The following is a 22,594-nucleotide window of genomic DNA, read 5'->3' as shown; positions in this document are numbered from 1 at the left end:
AGTTGGCCCAAGTTTGCACAGTGTCCAGAGGACTAGTAACCAGAGGAAGATAGTTCAAGACTGTTGCCACACCCAGATATAGTATAAGACCAGACAAACAAGTTCAAATCCTATCACAGCAGCAGTTTGTTAAGTAATCGGAACTTGAAAAGTAAATTTCCGCCTCTGTAGGACGAAATTTTGTTTTATACCCATACCATGTATATGTCTGAACAAGGGTCTCAACCCGAAACATCACCTATACCTTCTCTCCAGAGATGCTGCCTCTCCTGCTGAGTTCCTCCAGCTTTTTGTGTTTACCCTGTGAATTTCTTTACCCAGTTAGGCACAGGCACAAAATTAAACAGCTCATAGTTCAGTGGAGAGTCTATCGAACAAGTTGGGTTATTGAAGGCCTTAACCGTGCATAATGGGAAACACTCTGAGAGAACCCAAAGTGTTTTCAAAGATTCACAGTGCTTACAGCATTTTAGCAAGCATGAAATACCTGGGTTGTTGTAAACATTCCTCGGGTTCCTACACAGTCCTTACCCAGAGACATCAGGCTGACTATTAAATGGCCCAGAAAGCCACTCATTAACCCCAACTACAAATCCTTTGCCGACAGCAGTTATCAATGAATTTCGAGCAAACAGACACTGGTAATATTGGAATAAAGGCATGAAAAGGAAACCTTCAGTTCAAATCCAACTCTGCTACATCTGACGATAAGCACAACATTGTTCATAATGGTTTATACTTCTCGTGGTCAAAGAATGGAACAGTCTTCCGACAGTCAAAATACTGTCCCAGGGTGGCAGTCAGAAGTTAGGGTAGACTGAAGGGAGATGGGGAGGAATTTCTTTAGTCAGGGGGTGGTGAATCTGTGGAATTCATTGCCACCGACGGCTGTGGAAGCCAAGGCATTGGGCATTTTTTAGGGGGAGGTTGACAGATTCTTGATTAGTGCGGGTGTCAAGGGTTCTGAGGAGAAGGCAGGAGAATGGGGTTGAGAGGGAAAGATAGATCAGCCATGATTGAATGACAGAGTAGTCTCGATGGGCTGAATGGCCTAAAGTAAAGGGCCAGTCCGACTTTCACAACCTAATTCACAACCTTTTTTACTTGTGGACATTTTTCATCAGGCTAGAAAAAAACGCCCCGACCTACTTGATGTCACGAGTATCTACAACTAGCATCACGGCATTACCTACAACTTCCTACAACCTCGTGTCAACCATGCTGCGAGTATGAGTCAAGGGCAAACTCGGCAGAGGTCGTGAAAGTGGGACAGGCCCTTAATTCTGCTCCTATGACCTATGATCTTACATGACAATTAAGCACTCTTGACTCATAGAAACGTAGAAAATAGTTGCGGGAGTAGGCCATTCGGCCCTTTGAGCCAGCCATTCATGATCATCCAGAATCGGAACTCCGTTTCTGCTTTCTCCCCAGATCCCTTCAATTGCGTTGGCCTGAAGAGCTATATCTAGGAACTCATAGCAAAAGGATTTGAGTCTAGGAGCAGGGAGGTTCTACTGCAGTTGTACAGGGTCTTGGTGAGACCACACCTGGAGTATTGCGTACAGTTTTGGTCTCCAAATCAGAGGAAGGACATTATTGCCATAGAGGGAGTGCAGAGAAGGTTCACCAGACTGATTCCTGGGATGTCAGGACTGTCTTATGAAGAAAGACTGGATAGACTTGGTTTATACTCTCTAGAATTTAGGAGATTGAGAGGGGATCTTATAGAAACTTACAAAATTCTTAAGGGGTTGGACAGGCTAGATGCAGGAAGATTGCTCCCGATGTTGGGGAAGTCCAGGACAAGGGGTCACAGCTTAAGGATAAGGGGGGAAATCCTTTAAAACCGAGATGAGAAGAACTTTTTTCACACAGAGAGTGGTGAATCTCTGGAACTCTCTCCCGCAGAGGGTAGTCGAGGCCAGTTCATTGGCTATATTTAAGAGGGAGTTATATGTGGCCCTTGTGGCTAAGGGGATCAGAGGGTATGGAGAGAAGGCAGGTACGGGATACTGAGTTGGATGATCAGCCATGATCATATTGAATGGCGGTGCAGGCTCGAAGGGCCGAATGGCCTACTCCTGCACCTAATTTCTATGTTTCTATGTCTATGTTTCTATGTTAAGGAAAGGTCACTTCATAGGGAGAGGACCTACCTCTTTATAGCAGCTGAATTAAGTTGGCATTTGGGTATCTAACCTGCCCTACCCCTGTAAATAGGGAGACAAGATCTTCGTATTCTTACTAACATTGACATACCTGTCCATTCAGGTGTGCACTGGCAATTGTAGGTGTTTACCCCATCTATGCAGGTTCCACCGTGCCTGCAGTTGTGCTTGGGACAATCATCAATGTTAATCTCACAGTTCTGCCCTTCAAAACCTAATGAGAAAAGAAAGAAAATAAGGGTGAATAAAAACAATTGCATGATAACATATTCAATTAACCTACAAACCTACACATTTTTGGGATGAGGAAATGGGAGTTTGAATTTAGTGTCACTTGCACCGAGGTACAGTGAAAAGCTTTTGCTGCGTGCTAACCAGTCAGCGGAAAGACAATACATGATTACAATCGAGCCGTCCACAGTGTATAGAATAACACGAATAACGTTTAGTGCGAGATAAAGGCAGTAAAGTCTGATCAAAGATAGACCGAGGGTCTCTAAATGATAGTAGCTCAGGACTGCTCTCTAGTTGTTGGTAGGATGGTTCAGTTGCCACCAGCGCAACTGCAGACCGGGGCTGAGGACAGAGCTGGGTGCCGAGAGCAAGGCTGTCAAGCCCAGCATGGCTTGTCTGGGCCACTCACCTCCCGCTGCCAGGCACTCTTCCGACTTCAGCAATTCAGTCCCATTGACTTCCAAATACTTCCTGCCCCATAGAAAAGCTTTTCCTCCTCAGCATGAAAAGAATCCAACATAAATATCCCCCCTTCGGTCATTCAGGAAGCAATGTCGAATTGCTAAGTGGTCACTGGCTTTTAAAAAAATATGGGAAAAGGAAGATAATATGAACTTGTGACCTCTAATAGCGATGGTATTTCACTCAGCTCACGTGTTTCCTGTTTGACCACATCCTGCTGACCTCATTGCCTTGGTTTCAATCAGCCAAATGTTTGTGGCTTTTTGGTAGCTTGTGGGGCCCAGAGCTAATCCCACAAATAGTTATAAAGGACATTTAGGAATATCAATCCAGCAGTCCGAGGAAGGGTCTCGACCCGCAACGTCACCCATTTCTTCTCTCCAGAGATGCTGCCCCTCCGGCTGAGTTACTCCAGCATTTTGTATCTATCTTTGATGCAAGCCAGCATCTGCAGTTCCTTCTTGCACAAGCCCTAAACTGCTTTAGTCTGAAGAAGGGTCCCAATCTGAAACGACACCTATCCATGTTCTCCAGAGATGCTGCCTGGCCCGCTGCGTTACTCCAGTATTTACCGTCTTTCCTCGGTAAACCAGGGTCTGCAGTTCCTCGTTTTATCCAAACTTCCTTCCCTTGTTGGTGTGTCTGTATTTCTGAACTGTTTCAGAATTTCATTAATTCACCATACTGCCAATTTCATTAATTGACTATACTCTATGTAGTGCAAGCTGCGTATGATAAAATAAATCAAATGAGTGCCTGCTGTTACAAATAGCATTGTGCCAAGTGCCCAACTTGTTTATGCACAAGGTGTAGCCTCGTTGCTGATCATTGGTGTGGTTCAAAGTTAAGTTCAAGGAGTTCTTCAGGAAGACTTGCTTCCTCTTATCATGAGCACCTGTTCGTATGAGGAGCTTTGGAGCCCTTGATGCCATTGAGGTATAAAACTGAAGATCCATCCTTTTTGGGAAGTTCTCAGGATGGTTCAGAGATGCATCGCTGGGCGGCACAGTGGCGCAGTGGTAGAGTTGCTACCTAACAGAATCAGAGATCTGGGTTCGATCCTGACTACGGGTGCTGTACGGAGTTTGCACGTTCTCCCCTTGACATGCGTGGGTTTTCTCCAGGAACTCCAGATTCCTCCCACACTCCCAAGGATTTGGCTAATCGGCCTTCACCCTGGGATAATTTCATTGTCCCATCCGGAACATATGACAATAAAACATTGTCTTGACTCTTGACCTGCGTGGGTTTTCTCCGGGATCTCCGTTTTCCTCCCACACTCCAAAGACATGCAGATTTGTGGGAGATTGACAGCTTCCTGATTAGTAACGATGTCAAATGTTATGGGGAGAAGGCAGGAGAATGTGGTTGAGAGGGAGAGGTAGATCAGCCATGATTGAATGACGGAGTAGACTCGAGGTGCTGAACTGTGGCCAGGAAGCGAGCGGGCAAGATCATCTCTGACCCCTCTCACCCTGGCCACAAACTCTTTGAATCATTTCCCTGTGGAAGGCGACTCCGGACTGTCAAAGCTGCCACAGCAAGACATAAAAACAGTTTTTATCCACGAGTAGTTGCTCTACTCAACAGCCAAAAATCTGTAGCCTCCCTTTGATCTGGTATTTTATTGGTTCACATGTTTGATCAATGGTGTTTTATTATGATGAATGTTTAGTGTTTTCGGAGTCATTCGTAATTGTCACTATGTCATGTTGTTGCTTGTGGGTGGAGCACTAAGGCAAATTCCTTGTATGTGAATACTTGGCCAATAAACTTACTTACTGAATGGTGCAATTCTCCAACTATGACTTATGAACGCAGTTACCCAGAGAGTGTTACTCACTCACCAAGATGTCTCTACCGTGGGCAAACAGGTTAGCAGTCTCACCTGGCAAACAGGCGCACTCGTAGGTCAGATCACCAGTCTGCCGGCAGGTGCCACCGTTCTGGCACTGTGATGGGGCGCAGGGGATGTAGGTGCTTTCGCACTGGCGCCCGGTGTAGCCGGGCGGGCACTGGCAGCGGTACGTGCCCGGGGCATTGGCGCACACCCCTCCGTTCTTGCAGAGGTCGGGCGCCCTGCACTCGTCGATGTCTGTGCGGCAGTGTTTGCCGTTGTAGCCCGGCGGGCAGCTGCAGTTGTAACGGTTGTTCCAGTTGGTGCAGCGGGCACCGTTGGCACACGGGCTGGCGGCGCACGCATCGATCTGCGAGCAGTCCTCTCCTGCGAAGGTGAACGAGAGGACATCACCACCCACCGGCGAGCAATGGCAAAGTGCCTTACAACTCATCCACATCGACTCCCCACAGAATCTCATCAACTCTCCTCGCACTGTACCACTCACAAGCACACTAGGGCCCACCAAGTCCACGCCGACCAGCAATCACCCGTTAACACTAGTTCTATGTTATCCCTCTCTTGCATCTGGAGGCATTTAACACAGGTCAAGTAACCTACAAACCCACACGTCTTTGGGATGTGGGAGGAAACAAGGGCTTTGCAGTTACAGTGAGAACGTGCAAACTCCACACTGGAGGTCAGGATCATGCCTATGTCACCTGTTGGAGTATCTGTAGAACTACCACCCTGGTGCAGTCTTATTTTCCTTTCCACTGTACATTCATCCCTCATCTCAGAGAGTCCTCCATTTCCTTTTTAATCCCCCCTTTTCCCCCTCCCCTTGCAGCCATAACCCTCTCACAGATTCCATGCCTCATCAGCCACCTTTGTCTCCTTTTCACCTCACGGATTTGTCACCATCTGCCAAACACACCTCTACCCCCTCACTTGTATCCACCTTTCAATTAGGTAGCCACAAAATGCTGGAGCAACTCTGCAGGTGAGGCAGCATCTCTGGAAGGAAGGAATGGGCGACGTTTAAGCTTCTCTCCAGAGATGCTGCCTCACCCGTTGAGTCACTCCAACATTTTGTGTCCACCTTCCATTTAAACCAGCATCTGCAGTTCTTTCTTCCACCTATCACTTGCCCGGGCTTTGTCCCATCCCTAAGACTCTGTTCCAGCTTGCTCCCCCTACTCTGACTGTCTGAAGGAGGGTCCCAACCCAAACTATTGTCTGTATTTTCCCTCCACAGATGCTGTCTGACCTGCTGAGGTCCTCCAATGCTTTATATTTCGCTCCTGTAAATTCCTTTATTTAAATACTAGAACTCCTCACTGAAGTGACTATTCTTTCTGTGAAAGTTTGATGGGAGTCCAGAGGTATTTGGATATCACAGAGTAATCCAGCACGGAAACAGACCTTTCAGCCCACTGAATCCACATGAACCGACCATTACACCCATCCCATTCAATTCTCACCACATTCACATCCACTCCCCACAGATTCTACCACTTACCTACACTCTTGGGGCCTTTTACAGCAGCAGGAACGGGGTACTGATTGTGGATGATCAGCCATGATCACATTGAATGGCTGTGCTAGCTTGAAGGGCCGAATGGCCTACTCCTGCACCTATTGTCTATTGACCAGCTTTCGGATGAAGGAGGAAATCAGGGGACCCAGAGGAATTCCCCGCAGCTATAGGGGGAGCGTGCAGGCTCCACGCAGACAGCAGGAGGGGTCAGAATTGTACCCGAGTCACTGGAGTTGTGAGATGGCTGTGCTAGATGCATGTGGCTATACTTATGATGCATGTTAGAAGTCCCGTGATCTACTGGACCACAGACCTGGTGCCTGAAGCTGGGGTTGCACGGAGAGGCTCTCTTCCACTGCTACAGACACAATGGGCCAAACGGTGTCTTGGGTTTTCCATCATCCATCGACCATTCTACACTGTGGACGCCAATCTCAATGCTTGTACTTCCAACCATCCCCACCAGGTGGCAGTGAGCAATGGGATCCCAGATTGATTTGTTCCTGGTGAAGCCACCAAGCACAAAGGCCAGTCCCAGCCCATTGGTGACTGACTACCAACCACTGGACCTGCCCCATTGTGGACAATAGTATCAATTAAAGTATTCAACCACGATGATACTAATGGTGTTCTAGGTAGAATATGGTTTACTCTTGCACAAGCCATCATCATGTTTCTTTAATATTTACGCCAAACTAATGATTCTACATCGAGAGCTAAGCACAAAGTGCTGGAGGAACTCAGTGGGTCAGGCAGCATCTGTGGAGGGAATGGACAGATGACATTTCGGGTTGAGACCCTTCTTCAGACTGATTGCAGCACCGGAGAATAAGGCTCCTCGCCTCTTCCAGCCATCTCCCCCTCACTGGCCTCAAATTGCCACAAATGTATATGAAGTGGATACCAAAGTGGAATATTAGATCTAGTGTGAATGGGTGATCGATCCCCAGCAGCCTCTTGGTGGGCTGAAGGGCCTGATTCATTTCTTTCAATTCAAAAAAGTATCTGGCTGAGCATTTGAATTGTCAGAGTGTAAAAAGCTATGGGCCAAACGCTGATAGATGGGATTAGTGTAAATCGGTACGATGGTAGGTACGGTGGGCCAAAGAGTCAGTTTATGTTCTTTATACAGAATGACCAGGACTCAATATAAGATCTACCCTAGCAAATTGACCAAACAGGTGCAGAATAGCAAGGTGGGAACTAGAGTTTTGGAGCTGGGCAGCTGAAACATTGCCAGCTACTGGTGTACGGGGCATCCAAGGTCACAGAGAGTTGAAGTGTGAAGATGGGGAGTGCGAGTGAGATGTAATAATCAAATCTGCTGCAAGTAACACTATGATAACTCGCCTGGGAAAGAGCTGGATGTAAGCTGTGGCACAAAGCATATGGAGAGTTGGGGAAATCAAAGACTGCCCAATGAGCTATGGTTCGCCAACTCTATTGAAGAATGGTCCCAACCCGAAACATCGTTTATCCATGTCCTCCTGACCCGCTGAGTTACTCCAGCACTCTGTATTCTACGGAAGATTCCAGCATCTGCACTTCCTTGTGTCTGCCAAGATTATTTGCCTGTTTCACAAAGACCAGCATAGCTTAAACAAAACACAAAGAGCTGGGGGAAATAGATAGGTGACGTTTCGGGTCAGGACCTGTTATTCAGACTGAACTGGCCTGAAACACCACCTGGCCATTCCCTACACAGATGCTGCCTGACCCACTCAGTTCCTCCAGCACTGTTTTCTGCTCAGTCCTTTGGTTATCCTTCCTATCCTGAAGTATCTTAGTGTATTGCCCACCCCACCTCTTACTTTAACTCTCTGGGTTTGCAAGCAAAGAATTTCACATTTGTGTAAATTGTGTTAAGTGTGTGTCTTGGCTTTTTTTGTAATGTCAAAACTGTAGGAATGAAATTTCGTTCAAAACTTGCCTGTTTGAATGACAATAAAATGCATTCTATTCTATTCTAAACTATTCCATTCCTAATTCACTGGTCCATATTACAGAAGCACTACCATTATTCCAGGGTCGACTCAAAACATCACCCATTCCTTTTCTCCAGAGAAGCTGTCTGACGTGCTGAGTTACTCCAGCATTTGTTGTCTATCTTCAGTGTAAACCAACACCTGCAGTTCCTTCCTACACATTACCACGGCAGCCTTATCCGCGGTCCCAACCTGAATGATCTTCCACCATTCATTCCCTCCAGAGATGCTGCCTGACCCGCTGAGGTCCACCAACGCTCAAGATGCAAGCACCTGCAGGTCCTTGCGTCTCGACTATCATAGCTCGCCCAGCCCTGATTTCCACCCATCATCGTTCCCTCCTGTGTTGTGAAAACTGCCCAGTGAATTGCTTCCAAGCTATCACCTTACTGAAGAAGTTTGAGGTGCTACCTGCCTGCCCATCCCACGATGTGGCCTCCTCACATGCTCAAGGATTGCAACCCACCCAACCAAAGATCCTATAGCGGAGCAAGATAGACCACTCCTTCTAAATGCAATGGGCTGACGTGTAGTATGCAACGGAGCGGAACGTGGGCCTTTTTTTCATCCATTTCAGTAACCCGACCCGACTGGCAGTGTAATCAACGTTGCGGGGGAACAGTTTGTGTTAATAAATTATAATTCTGAAAATGAGGAGAAGATTTTTCCCAAATAACTTTTATTTTTACGAGAATATTTCCGTAACCGGCTTCCATCTCCGCACTAGTCTCTTTGCTCCGCTACGGGATCTTTGGAGCAGAGACGGAAGCCGGTTACGGAAATGGGGCCGAAAATTACCCATGGATCTGCCCCTGACCGTACTACGACTTTTTCGTCGAATGGACTATCTTGCTCGCGATAGGATCTTTGCACCCAACCTCCCATTCTGCCTCACCAAAAGGCCTTGTTGGGCGGTCCCCTAACCAACGCATCACGACTTACCTCTGAACCCTCGAGTGCAGGTGCAGGTGTACCGAGCCGTGCTATCCAACACCAAACTGCCGCATATCCCTCCGTTTAGACAGGGCGACCTTTGGCAAGGATCAGGAAACTGGCACAAATTCCCAATAAAACCAGACCGACACCTAAACAAAGTGAGAAAGAAAGGAGAAGAGGGGGCTTTAGCTCTGTTGTGCTCTGTGGAAACAGCAACAAACGTAATCACAGTACCAGATTGTTAGAATATAGAACATAGAGCAATACAGAAGATAGACACAAAGTGCTAGAGTATCTCAACGGGGCAGGCAGAGGACTCCGACCCGAAACGTCGCCTATTGCTTTTCTCCAGAGATGCTGCCCCAGTCATGGAGTTACGTCTGCATTTTGTGTCCGCCTTCGGTGAAAACCAGCATCCGCCATTCCTAACTACTTATGGAGCAGTACAGCACAGGACCTGGCCCTTCGGCCCACGATGTCTGTGCCAAATACGTTGCAAAGATAAACTAATCTCCGCTGCTATCTTGTGATCCGTGCCCCTCCCTCCCCCTATCCCTCCCTGCCTATCCAAATGTCTTTAACATACATGACTCCACCGCCACCCCTGGCAGCGGCTTCCAGGCTCCCTCCACCCTCTGAAAAAAAAAACCCTGCCCTTTACATCCGTTTTAAAAGTATCCCCCTCTCATCATAAAAAGCTAGGCCTTCTAATCTTTGGCATTTCCACCTTAGTAGAAGGATTCTGACAGTCTATCCTATCTGTGCCTCAATAGTTTATACACTCCTATCAGATCTCCCCTCAGCCTTTGACCCTCCAGAGAAAACAATCCAACTTTGTCCAAAGAAGTTGAAGAAGGATCTCGACCCGAAACGTCGCCCATTCCTTCTCTCTAGTGATGCTGCCTCAACCGCTGAGTTACTCCTGCATTTTGTGCCGACCAACCTCGTCCAGCCTCTCCCCTCATAGCCAAACAAATAACAAACAAAGATAGGAGTATGCCACTTGGCCCTTCAAACCTGGCCCATCCACTCAGCACTACCAAGGTTGATCTGATCTATCGTCAACTCCTCTTCTGGCACCCTCAGTCCCCTTATTTTCCCTTTAAATACCCCAGTGATCCAACTCCCACAACTTTCCTGGGTGGAGAATTGAAATCAAATCTGTAACATTAGTTCGTTGACGGGGTGGGAGATTGCAACCTGCCCCGTTTCGACGAATGCAATCAACCCAGCGTGCACAATCAAGTAAGATCAAATAGAACAAGTTGTCCTACAACTTTAGGCTGTGCACGTCATACGCAAGAAGAAGAAGAAGTTTGTTGACGATATGGTTCGTCTAAGTTCACATAGTACAGAACCATCCCACCAAGTTGGTTCAGTTCAGTTTAGTTTATTGTCACGTGTACCGAGGTACAGTAAAAGGCCTTTGTTGCCTGCTCTCCAGTCAGCGGAAAGACAATACATGATTACAGTCGAGTCACTCACAGCGTTACGCTGTGGGATCAAGCATCCATCCGCACCAGTCCTACAACCATGCTATGATATTCTCCCGACATTTCCACCCATCCCCCATCTCCATCCCGTGGGATTCTACTACTCATGACCAATTCATGGAGCCAATCTTTGGGATCTGGGAGGAGACCAGAACACTTGGAAGAAACACAGTTGGTTACCAGGAGAATATATAAGCTCCACATAGGCTGCATTAATGGTCGTGATTGAATCGAGATCAGGACAGGACACTAGCAACCGCGCCACTCGGAACTGCCTGGAAACCGCAGCGTTTTGCGTGCCATTAAAACGTAAACAAAAACTCAGGGACCTCTGACTATGGTTGCTCTGCGAGCACTCTTACTGCTCAGTTACTGGATGAGCATTCATCAACCCAGGTCACAATCCCATGCGGCAGCTAAAAAACTTCAATTCAATGCAATAAATCTGAGCATTTTAATAAAAATCTAGCCTCCGGTGCAATAACCCTGGGGTTACCAGATTATTGCAAAAACCCATTTAGATCAATAGCGCCATTCAAGAACGGAGGCCACTTTCCTTTTGCACTATCACAGGTAGTATCGCAACATTTAAGAAACATTTAGAGGGGTATATTGATAGGATAGTGTAGATATACACCAGACACAGAATGTGATTCAAGTTTATCTTTAATCAGCACTGAGACTTTAACAGCATAAAGGATGGTTGGTTGTCAGTACATCCTAGCTGCTCGAACTGAACCGTGCTGGAAGCAAGTGTTGGTATAAGTGTTACAGTGGGGTGGAGTCTACATCAATCTACAGAGAGGTTTTCATCCATCTACAGATAGGTTTAGAAGGATATGGGCCAAACGCAGGCAGATGGGACTAGTGTAGATAGAGCATGTTGGTTGGAATTGCCAAGTTGGGCCAAAGGGCCTGTTTCCACACTCTATGACTCTACGACCTGTCCTCGGCAGGTCTGGTCTAGGTACGGTTCCAGACCCACAAGTTGGATGGCGCTCAGCTGCTTTCCCAGTCCTAGGGCAACCAGGGTTTGACAACCAATGTAAGCATCACCAGCGATATCTATCTCCCAGGAATATAAAATCGCTGGTTTACAACAGAGGGGCCAAATGGCCTACCCCTTCTCTATGAACTGTTGATGATTTCAAAGCAAGGGAGGAATCATGAAGGCCAAGTCATTGGGGCATGGTGAAAGCAGAGATTGAGAGGTTCCTGTTGAGTTAAGGGCCTGTCCCACCTTCACAACCTAATTCACGACCTCTGCCGAGTTTGCCCTTGACTCATACTCCAGCTTGGTCGTCATGAGGTCATAGGTAGGTCGTATCAGATCGTGATGTGGTCGTAGGTACTCGTGGCATCAAGTAGGTCGGGGCGTTTTTCTACCCTGATGAAAAATGTCCACGAGTCAAAAAAGATCGTGATTAGGTCGTGAAAGTGGGACAGGCCGTAAAGAACGTCAAAGATTACGGAGAGAAGGCAGGAGAGTGGGGTTCATGTATTCATAGGCTATAGAGGCAGAGTTTGGCCATTCGGCCCACCGGGTCTACTCTGCCATTTAATCATGGCTGATCTTATCTCTCCCTCCTAACCCCATTCCCCTGCCTTCTCCCCATAACCTCTGACACCCGCACTAATCAAGAATTTGTCAATCTCCGCCTTAACAGTTTCAATTGACGGCCGACACGGCCTTCTGCGGCAAAGAATTCCACCGATTCACCACCCGAAGGCGAACAAAATTCCCTCTTGTCTTCTCCTCTACACTGTGTGACCCCAGAGGGGGTTGAGAGGGAAAATTAGATCAGCCATGATCGTGCGGCAGAGCGAACTCGATGGGCCGAATGGACTAATTCTGCTACATCTTGCGATCTTATGGCTATGTTATGGCTATGGGAGGGAGAAAATGTGGCATCGCCGGGAGAGGGGTTAATATTAACAGAGGCTTTTCCACCAGGAAAGAATGAGTAAAGAGTAATGACTTGAGTGCAGAGTGAGAGCAGTGCTGATAATAAATCAGGATCCAGTATGGGAGCTCGGATTTCCCAGGCTGCAGCCTGCCGACCAACAGCCTGTTCCCATCAAGTGGCCTGGAGATGGGAAAGGGCTGTTTGCTTTCAGCCTTGGCACCTTCCCACTTTCCCACACTGTCATCCACTCCCCCACACCCCCTCCCCAACCTCCTCTCCCCTCCTGGAGAGGCTGCCCTCCCTCAGCCCCCCCCCCCCCCCCCCAACCTCCTCTCCCCTCCCTCAGCCCCCCCCCCCCCCACCTCCTCTCCCCTCCCTCAGCCCCCCCCCCTCCCCAACCATTGGCTCTCCCTCAGCAAGTTCCCCCTCCCTCAGCCCCCCCCCCCCCATTGGCTCTCACGAATTCCCCTCCCCCGCTCAAACCTCCAGCCTTGATGAGGGGTTCGAGGCACAACAGGGAATTCCCGGCCATTCCACCACTCCCTCGAACACACCCCAACGCCAATCTCACTCCACACCCGCAGGCAGTGGTGGCGCAGCAGTCGAGTTGCTGCCTCACAGCGCCAGAGACCCGGGTTTGATTCTGACCACTTCTGATTCTGTCGGCACGGACTTTGTGCGTTCTCCCCATGACCGTGTGGGTTTTCTCCGGGTGCTCAGGTTGCCGCCCACACTATAAAGGCGTGCAGGTTTGTAGGTTCATTGGCTTCGGTAAGAACTGTAAATCGCCCCTCGTGTGTAGGATGGTGTAAGTGTGCGGGGGAGCGCAGGTCGGCGCAGACCCAGTGGGCCGAAGGGCCTGTTTCCGCGCTGTATCTCTAAAACTAAACTGAACTGAACAGTGTTCTTGATGGGTGACGAGCGAAGCGATGGGGGATGGTGAACAAGGGGAGGTGGGGAGGTTGGTAAATCGTACAGATGGGCGAGGCAGGAATTAGATTTAGAAAGACGGTGATTTTACAATCCAGCTGTTCCCTGCGGCTGTTTGAGAGGCTAGTGCAGGGTGTTAACACGAGAGGGGGGGAGGGGGGAGAGGGGGGGGGGGGTGGGGGGGGGGAGAGGGGGGGGGGGGGGGGAGAGAGAGGGATAGAGGGGGGAGGGGGGGAGAGAGAGGGGGGGAGAGGGGGGAGGGAGGGGGGGGGGGGGGAGAGAGGGGGGGAGAGGGGGGAGGGGGAGAGGGGGGGAGAGAGGGGGAGAGGAGAGAGGGGGAGGGAGGGGGGGAGAGGGGGGGAAGGGAGGGGGAGAGGGGGGGGAGAGAGGGGGGAGAGAGAGAGAGAGGGGGGGAGAGAGGGAGAGAGAGGGGGGGAGAGAGGGGGAGAGGGAGATGGGGAGAGAGAGGGGGGGAGAGAGGGGGGGGAGGGGGGGAGGGGGGGGGGGGAGAGAGGGGGGGGGAGGGGGGGGGGAGGGGGGGGGAGGGGGGGGGGGGGGGGGGGGGGGGAGAGGGGGGGAGGGGGGGGGGGGAAGGGGGGGGGGGGGGGGGGAGAACTTGTTTTTATGACAGAGGTCATCGGCCAGAGCAACCAGCAATGATTGTCCTGTCATGTGCTTCCAAATATGAAATGCCAAATTTGACAGCGAGGTCTTGGGAAAATTATCGCAAAACCATTCAGTGTTTTTGTTTTCTATACATTCTCAACTAAAAACAGAAATTCCTATCTTGCCCTCATGGACGGGAGGCTCACATTGAAACAAGTGGACATTGTTTCTACCTTTGTACCTTGGCAAGCGGAATAGAACCATGCTACAAAACACGGCATTGCATCAGTATACAGCACAATAACAGGCTGTTCGGCCCAACCAGTCCATGCCAGCGTTTAGTTTAGTTCGGGTGGCCTAGCGGTAAAGTCGCTGCCTTGCAGCGCCAGAGACTCGGGTTCGATCCTGAGTACACGTGCTGTCTGTACGGAGTTTGTACCTTCTCCCCGTGACCTGCGTGGGTTTCCTCCGAGATCTTCAGTTAGAAACATAGAAACATAGAAACATAGAAATTAGGTGCAGGAGTAGGCCATTCGGCCCTTCGAGCCTGCACCGCCATTCAATATGATCATGGCTGATCATCCAACTCAGTATCCCGTACCTGCCTTCTCTCCATACCCTCTGATCCCCTTGGCCACAAGGGCCACATCTAACTCCCTCTTAGGGAGTTCCCTCCCACACTCCAAAGACGTACAGGTTTGTAGGTTAAGTGGCTTGATATAAATGATAAATTGTCTCTAGAGTGTGTAGGGTAGTGTTAATGTGCGGGGATCGCTAGTCAGCACAGACTCGGTGGGCCGAAGGGCCTGTTTCCATGCTGTGTCTGAACTAATATTAGGAAACAGGGCCTTTGCCTCGCTGAGTCCACGCCGACCAACGATCACCCGTATGCTTGTTCTATCCTGCACACTAGGGACAATTTTCAGAAGCCATTAACCTACAAACACACGTGCCATTTGAATGTGGGAGGAAACCGGAGCACCTGGAGAAAACCCACCCGGTCACAGGGAGAATGTACAAACTCCGTACAAGATTGAACCCAGGACTGTGGTGCTGTAAGGCAGCAACTCAACTTGTGAACCTCTCTAGTTTCCCCATGTGTCAGCCTAACCCATTCCTTTTACCCTGATGTGTCTGTTCCGCTTCCCCTCAAATGCATCTTAATGAAACATTTTATAGGCCGCATTCCTGAGACTATTTTGTGGGAAAATGTTCATATATCTAAAAGACCGTGCAAAGTACATAGTGGTTATGTTGGCGGGAGATAAACTTTAAGCAGTGTCTTAAATGTGGAGAGAGAGGTGGAGAGGTCTCAGGAGGGACTGACAAAGCTAGAGGCTGTAGCAATGAAAGGCATTGCTGCCAGCAGCCGGGTGATTAAAGATGCAGCACAGAGGTTCTGTTGCTAAAGCTGCTACCTCACAATGCCGAAGAACCGGGTTCGATCCTGACCTCGAGTGCTGCCTGTGTGGAGTTTGCACGTTCTCCTTGTGACTGGGTGAGTTTCCCCCCAGATGCTCCGGCTTCCCACCACATCCTTAAACCAGCATCTGCAGCTCCTTCTTACACTATCAATGTCTTGACAGCCAATTAATCTCAGCAGGTCAGGCAGCATCTGTGGAGGGAATGGAAAGGCTGAACGGCTGGAAAGTCCCAACCCAAAATGTCACCTATCCATTTCCTCCACAGTGCCTGACCCACTGAGTACCTCCAGCACTGTGTTTTGAGAGAAACAGCGTAGAAATAGGCCCTTCGGCCCACCAAGTCCATGCCGACCAGTAATCATCCCCTACACCAACACTATCCTACACACTAGGGACTCTCTGGAGTGCGGGAGGAAACCGGAGCACCCGGAGAAAACCCACGCGGTCACAGGGAGAATGCATAAACTCCATACAGACAGCAGCCGTAGTCAGGATCAAACCTAGGTTAACACTGTAAGGCAGTAACTCATTGCTGCGATGCTCTATACTGCTCCCAATAACAAACTATCTGAAGGACCCCGAACCAAAACATCCCACGTCCTCCAGAGATGCTGCCTGGCCCGCCGAGTTCCTCCAGCACTTTTGTGCTTTACGCAAGATTCAAGCATCTGCAGTTCCTCGTGCCTCCAGCACAGTTCCCACTGGAAGCTTGGTGATGGGGTGAGGGGGGAGGGGGGGGCGGAGTCTCTCCAAGACTTGGGAAAGGGCCAAGGATTGACCTGCAAGTTGGGAAAAGAATGCAGACGGCTTGGCCTGAAGGGGTCAGCGTGGCCATGGAGACATGCCTCAGGTCTCCGAGTGTCAGGGAACCCGCGCTGGCTTTTGCCTCCCGCCATTCACTGGCCGGGCCGCTAGAAAGAGTTTACATTTTAACGGCGGTGAAGGGCGGAGAAGAATTGGACCTAAAGATAAAACTCATTTATAAACGTCTCGGGCGAGAAGTGAAAAATGATTTTAAATGATTAACAATGGTGCAGAAGGAGTCGCCCCATTGTTGTTCTGTGGTGGTCATTTTGCCTCCTTTTGTTTCGTCCTAATGGACACAAGAATTAAGACTAAAACACAGCATTGTGGGCAGTGAAAGGGGGGGTCACAGGGGTCACCTGCCACACAATGAGGCTGATTTAGGCTCCGAGCTCCGCTCTTCCACCATTAAGAGTTCAGTGGCTGCATTCCTTCAGCTGCCGTCTCCAGTGCTGCGGAAATAGGCAGATCCACTAATCATAAGCAGGGCCTGGGTAATGAGGAACCGCACACCCCTCCCTCTCAGGCAGCCCCTTTCTCTCTCCCAGCAGGTGAAATGGCACTCTGAACCATGCATTCATTATCCCCCTACCGAAAAACAGACTTGGCTTCAGCTCAGGCTCCTCTGCAGTTCAGACACTCCTTTTACTATCCGTTGGAAAGAGGAATGTTGCCACAGTCTCCATTGGACTGGAGAAGGAAGGTGATCTGTTCACTGTCCAATGGCCCAGGCCAGCTAAATCCCTCATCCCCCTCCCCCCCATCTGCAAATGTCCTGTGTGCTGTATACATCAACCTAAACAGTCAAACGATGATTAGAATGGGTGTCAAGGGTTATGGGGAGAAGGCAAGAAAATGGGATTAGGAGGCAGCGATCAGCCATGATTGAATGGTGAGTGGACTCGATGGGCCGAATGGCCTAATTCTACTCCTATAACTTGTGAACGCAGCATCTTAGAAACATAGAAACATAGAAATTAGCAGGAGTAGGCCATTCTTCGAGCCTGCACCACCATTCAATATGACATGGCTGATCATCCAACTCAGTATCCTGTACCTGCCTTCTCTCCATACCCCCCTGATCCCCTTAGCCACAAGGGCCACATCTAACTCCCTCTTAAATATAGCCAATGAACTGGCCTCAACTACCCTCTGTGGCAGAGAGTTCCAGAGATTCACCACTCTGTGTGAAAAAAGTTCTTCTCATCTCGGTTTTAAAGGATTTCCCCTTTATCCTTAAGCTGTGACCCCTTGTCCTGGACTTCCCTAACATCGGGAACAAATCTTCCTGCATCTAGCCTGTCCAACCCCTTAAGAATTTTGTAAGATTCTTCTCACACACAAACAACATTGGGCCGTAAATGTTGGCCTCACCGCCGTTGCCACATGAAAATGATAAAGATTATTGAGAGGCCGGGACTAATGGCCAAGAGTCATGAGATCAAATCTCATTATAGCAGCTGGAAATGTTAAATTCAATTAGTTAAATAAATCTTGAATAAAAATCTAGTTCCTTTGAGGATTAAAATATAATTTTGCTTCAGAAATAATCTGATGGGGAAAAGATTAGAAGATGTGGCCAGTTTCACACGCTATAATCCTTACGCTGGTCTGGTCTATATGTGTTCCTCTGTCTCTCTGGGAGTGCGTCGCTGAAAATGCCTACAGACTAGACCCTCTGGTATATTTTCATCACCTCTTCTGATTATCCCCAGGAAGGCCTTCGCTGCAAATAAAATGAACACGGGATCCAGCATCACACGCAGACTAACATGGCGGCACAGTGGCGCAGCTGGTAGAATCGCTGCCTCACAGCACCAGAGACCTGGGCTCAATCCTGACCTCGGGTGCTGTCTGTGTGGAGTTTGCACGTTCTCCCCGTGAGTTTCCTCCGGGTGCTGTGGTTTCCTCCCAAATCCTACAGGCATGCGGGATTGTCAGTTTATTAGTCTTGTAAATTGACCTCTGCTGTGTAGGGGTGTGGGTACAAAACTGGGATAACTGAGAACTAACGTGAATGGGTGATGGATGGTGGGCAGAGACTCTGTGGGCTGGAGGCCCTGTTTCCATGCTGCATCCACTACAGCGAACAACATGAAGATGGCAATGAACCACACAATCCATGATCAGCATGGCCTAATTAACTGAATTTAAATTCCCCAGCTGCCGTGCAGGGATCTGAACTAGTTGCTGGAGGCCATCCAAGCCTCTGATTACTAGTCCAGTAACATTGCCAGGCTGCTACCATGGCCCATGTAAAACCCGATGCCCGTGACTGAGTTTAGTATTCAAGGTCTGAGTGAGTATTGCAGCGTAGAGCATGGAATCTGCTCTCCCAACCCCTAGCCCTGCATGGAGAGGTTCACCCCCCCCACCCCTCCCCACCCCGGTTACAGTGGGGCACAGTCATAGGTTATTCCCCAGATAATGAAAACCTCACCCAGATGTAGAAGCCTTGCGTCTCCTCCCTGCTCCCATTTTGCTCTGCCTCCCCCCCTCCCATCGTCTCACTCCCACTTGCAAGGATTTCCAGCAAAGTTAAAACCGGTTGCCATGGTTTTTCCCCCATGGGCACATAAGAAAATGGCGGCATGGGGGCGCAGTGGTGGAGATGCTGCCTTACAGCGCCAGGGACCCAGGTTCGAATCCGACTAGGGGAGCTGTCTGCACAGAGATTGTACGTTCTCCCCATGACTTGCGTGGGTTTTCTTCAGGAGCTCCGGTTCCCTCCCACACTCTAAAGCCATCCAGGCTGGTATGTTAATTGGCTTGGTAAAATTGTAAATTGTCCCTAATATGTGTAGGATAGTGTTAGTGTGCGGGGATTGCTGGTCGGCGCAGCCTCGGTGAGCTGACCAGCCTCTTTCCACACTGTATCTCTAAACTAAACAAAGCTCGATTAGCCACTAGTCACCAGACATATAGTCAATAGTCAGATTTATTCGCCACATACACAATAAAGTGCAGTGAAATGAACTTGTCAGCAGCGGTACAATAAAAAAAAGAACACACAATACACAATATAAATGTAACACAAACATCCACCACATCATTCATCACTGTGGTGGAAGACACAAAGTTGAGTCAGTCCTCCTCCATTTTCCCCCGTGGTCGGGACCACAACCCTCCGCAGTCGCAGCCAGATGTGCAGCAAGGTAAGTCCTGAATCAGTACCTCCCCACCGGAGACCGCAGCTTCAAGATGGTGTAGGCTGCTGGCCGGCGGTCGAAGATCTAAAGTCCCCGCCGCGCCGCGTTAACGTTAGAAGCACCGCAGACCGCGGCTTCAAAAGATGTTGTGAGGCCGTGGGACAGCAGTCGGAGCTCTTCTCCAGAGATCCCCAGTGAGGGATCCCGCTCCGGATGGTAAGTCCCCACCATAATTGGCAATCTTTTCACCCCAAACACAATCTCATTGTTAAAGCACCGGGCAAGGCGTAATGCAGCTACTCAATGGGAAAGCAATATATTGTTTGCATGTTGTGCATTTGGAGAATGGATAGCTGGTAGAAACTCATGAAAGATATATTTCACCATGAACTGAAGGTCACTCAATGTTTACTCAACAGCAATATAAAAAAAGGGAGTGATGCCTTCATTTTGAACAAGTTCCGATTAAATGACCTCAAAAGATTTGTGGTAGTTTTTGTAGGAGACAATTTACAAAATTTATCACCGGTTCAAAGATCATGGTGCTCTCCCACTCTCAATCCCCACACACTTCTACCCTATCTACACTAAGCCCATTGTCTTTGGGTTGCACAGTGGTGCAGCAAATACACCCACCGCCTCACAACTCCAGCGAACCAGGCTTGATAGTGACCTTTGGTGCTGTCATTGTGGAGTTTGCACCCCTCTCCGTGATCACTGGGGCTCCCCCTGGGTCTTCTGCATCTCTCCCTCCTCCGAAAGATATGCCGGTTGATAAGTTAATCAGCCGCTATCAATTCTTTTTTTGGTTTCAGCTTTTGTTTTCGAGATACAGCGTAGAAACAGGCCTTTCAGCCCACCAAGACCAAGCCGACCAGCGATCCCCGTACATCAGCACTATCCTACACACTAGGGACAATTTTAACCGACGGCAATTGACCTACAGATCTGCACGTCTTTGGAGTGTGGGAGGAAACCGGAGAACCCGGAGAAAACCCACACAGTCACGGGGAGAATGTACAAACTCCATACTGACAGCACCCGTAGTCGGAATCGAACCTGGGTCTCTGCCGCTGTAAGGCAGGTACTCTAACTTTTCCCCACTGTGCCACCCCATTAGTGCGTTATAAAATCATACATCATGGGGAAAAGACCCTTCGGCCCAACTTGCCTATGCTGACCAATATACCATGACTGGAATAGTTTCACTTGCCTGCATTTGGACCATATCACTCCAAACCTTTCCTATCCAAATGTCGGTGAGTGGTAGAATCTGGTGACAGGGGGTGAAGATGACGGGGAATGAGTGTATTTAGCTATAGGAGGGCATTTAGCTATAAGGAGCGGTTGGTTAATAGAAACATAGAAAAATAGAAATTAGGTGCAGGAGTAGGCCATTCGGCCCTTCGAGCCTGCACTGCCATTCAATATGATCATGGCTGATCATCCAACTCAGTATCCCGTGCCTTCTCTCCACAGATCCCCTTGGCCACAAGGGCCACATCTAACTCCCTCTTAAATATAGCCAAATGAACTGGCCTCAACTACCCTCTGTGGCAGAGAATTCCACAGATTCACCACTCTCTGTGTGAAAAAAGTTCTTCTCATCTCGGTTTTAAAGGATTTCCTTATCCTTAAGCTGTGACCCCTTGTCCTGGACTTCCCCAACATCGGGAACAATTTTGGTTTGTTTTCTCTGGTGCATCAGAGTTGAAGGGGCAACCCGGTTGGGTTGCATTGTACCCTCTGCAATTCCCAGTGGTTTGCTGCATGCTCGCAGCAGCAGGGTTGCATTTTAGATTAGCGACGCAGTGTGGGATGAACTCCCCAGATGCCATGGCCTGGGCTGCAGCACCGTGGGCTGAGGTGGGGCGAATGGGAGCTGAACCTTGGTGCACTGTCAGCCACGGTCGGGATGCAACATGACTAACTCCATGGGAAAATGCCTCTGGATCTGCCGTGACTCATAAAGGAGCAAGTCACTCCCTTCAAGGCACAGAATCACTCTGCAAGGACAGAAGGAAAATAAAAAGCCCTGGCAAGGTTTAGTTCCTGTAAACCAGTCATAACAAGTACGTACACCAGACTCAGGAACAGTTTCTTCCCATCAGTTTTCAGGATTCTGAAAGCTCCTTCAATAAGCTAGGATACTGTCCGATGCTGGTCTACCACAGTGAGGACATAAAAGGAACGGAATACTTCATTGTCACATGTGACAAGGCACAGTGACATTGGACTTTGTCTGTGGAACTGAGGCACTACAATGCTGAGAACTGTATTCTGCACTCTGTATCTTCATCACTGTACTGGAGTTTCACTTGATGGAACAGTATTATCTGACCTGATTGGATTGCACGTCAAACAAAGATATTCACTGTACCTCGGTACACACAACAATAGTAATAAACCCGAACATGAACAGGTCGGGTCGTCAGCCAGAAATGGGGCTGCAAATCAAGTCCGGAATTGGCAGAAGATGCCTGCACCATCCAGCAAATCCACCCTTGCTTGTACACAAGCTGGCTTCAAAAGATAGGGAAGGCCAGTGTGGTAACCTATCCCAACCATCAGTCATCCACCCAGTCCACCTAGTCATCCAACAATGCTGCAGGCTAAAATGGGTAATCAGATTGATGCATGTGCATGTATCTGATGGGCTGAATGGCCTTGTGTGTGGTGATAATAAGTACAAAATTATTTCTTTTTAGTGTTCCCCCAAAAAATATTTTCCTGGCCTTTCTTCTCATGCTCACAACCATCTCAAGATGCACTTTAAAATACATGTGGTATATGCTTCGGAGGAAGAATTCTCCAGTGCACAGGATTGTGCAGTGGGTCCACATTAAGTACAACGCGCTGTGACCATTTCTCCATCAGCCAGAGTGGAGGCAGATTCTTCTGCGATCTTTCTTCCAGGTGAAGGGTTATCAAGATGTAAGAATGAAGCCCAGCATGGAATTGGATAAGAGGGGGAGTGTTCCCCTTCAATTGACCTGGGGTAGAAGATCAGTGGGTGTCAGCGTAGAGCATTTAGGGTGGAGTAAGAGTCCAACGACCATGTGATGCTTCGTCCAGGAATACACCCAACCACACTTGGCAAGTCGCCTTGAGGTCGG

The 22,594-nt window shown here is 49.0% G+C and overlaps 1 protein-coding gene across 1 annotated transcript in view; it reads right to left on the bottom strand.

Moving 5' to 3' along the window:
* LOC129714317 (neurogenic locus notch homolog protein 2-like) overlaps positions 1 to 22,594 on the bottom strand; it is a 139,353-nt gene that overhangs the window by 63,304 nt on the left and 53,455 nt on the right. Inside the window, 3 exon segments of the mRNA XM_055663857.1 lie at positions 2,263 to 2,385; positions 4,756 to 5,091; positions 9,172 to 9,314. Coding sequence (XP_055519832.1) covers positions 2,263 to 2,385; positions 4,756 to 5,091; positions 9,172 to 9,314 — 602 coding nt within the window.

The sequence above is a fragment of the Leucoraja erinacea genome, chromosome 39, assembly GCF_028641065.1.
Source record: "Leucoraja erinacea ecotype New England chromosome 39, Leri_hhj_1, whole genome shotgun sequence".
Lineage (NCBI taxonomy): Eukaryota > Metazoa > Chordata > Chondrichthyes > Rajiformes > Rajidae > Leucoraja > Leucoraja erinaceus.
This window is presented reverse-complemented; position numbering and strand designations above follow the sequence as displayed.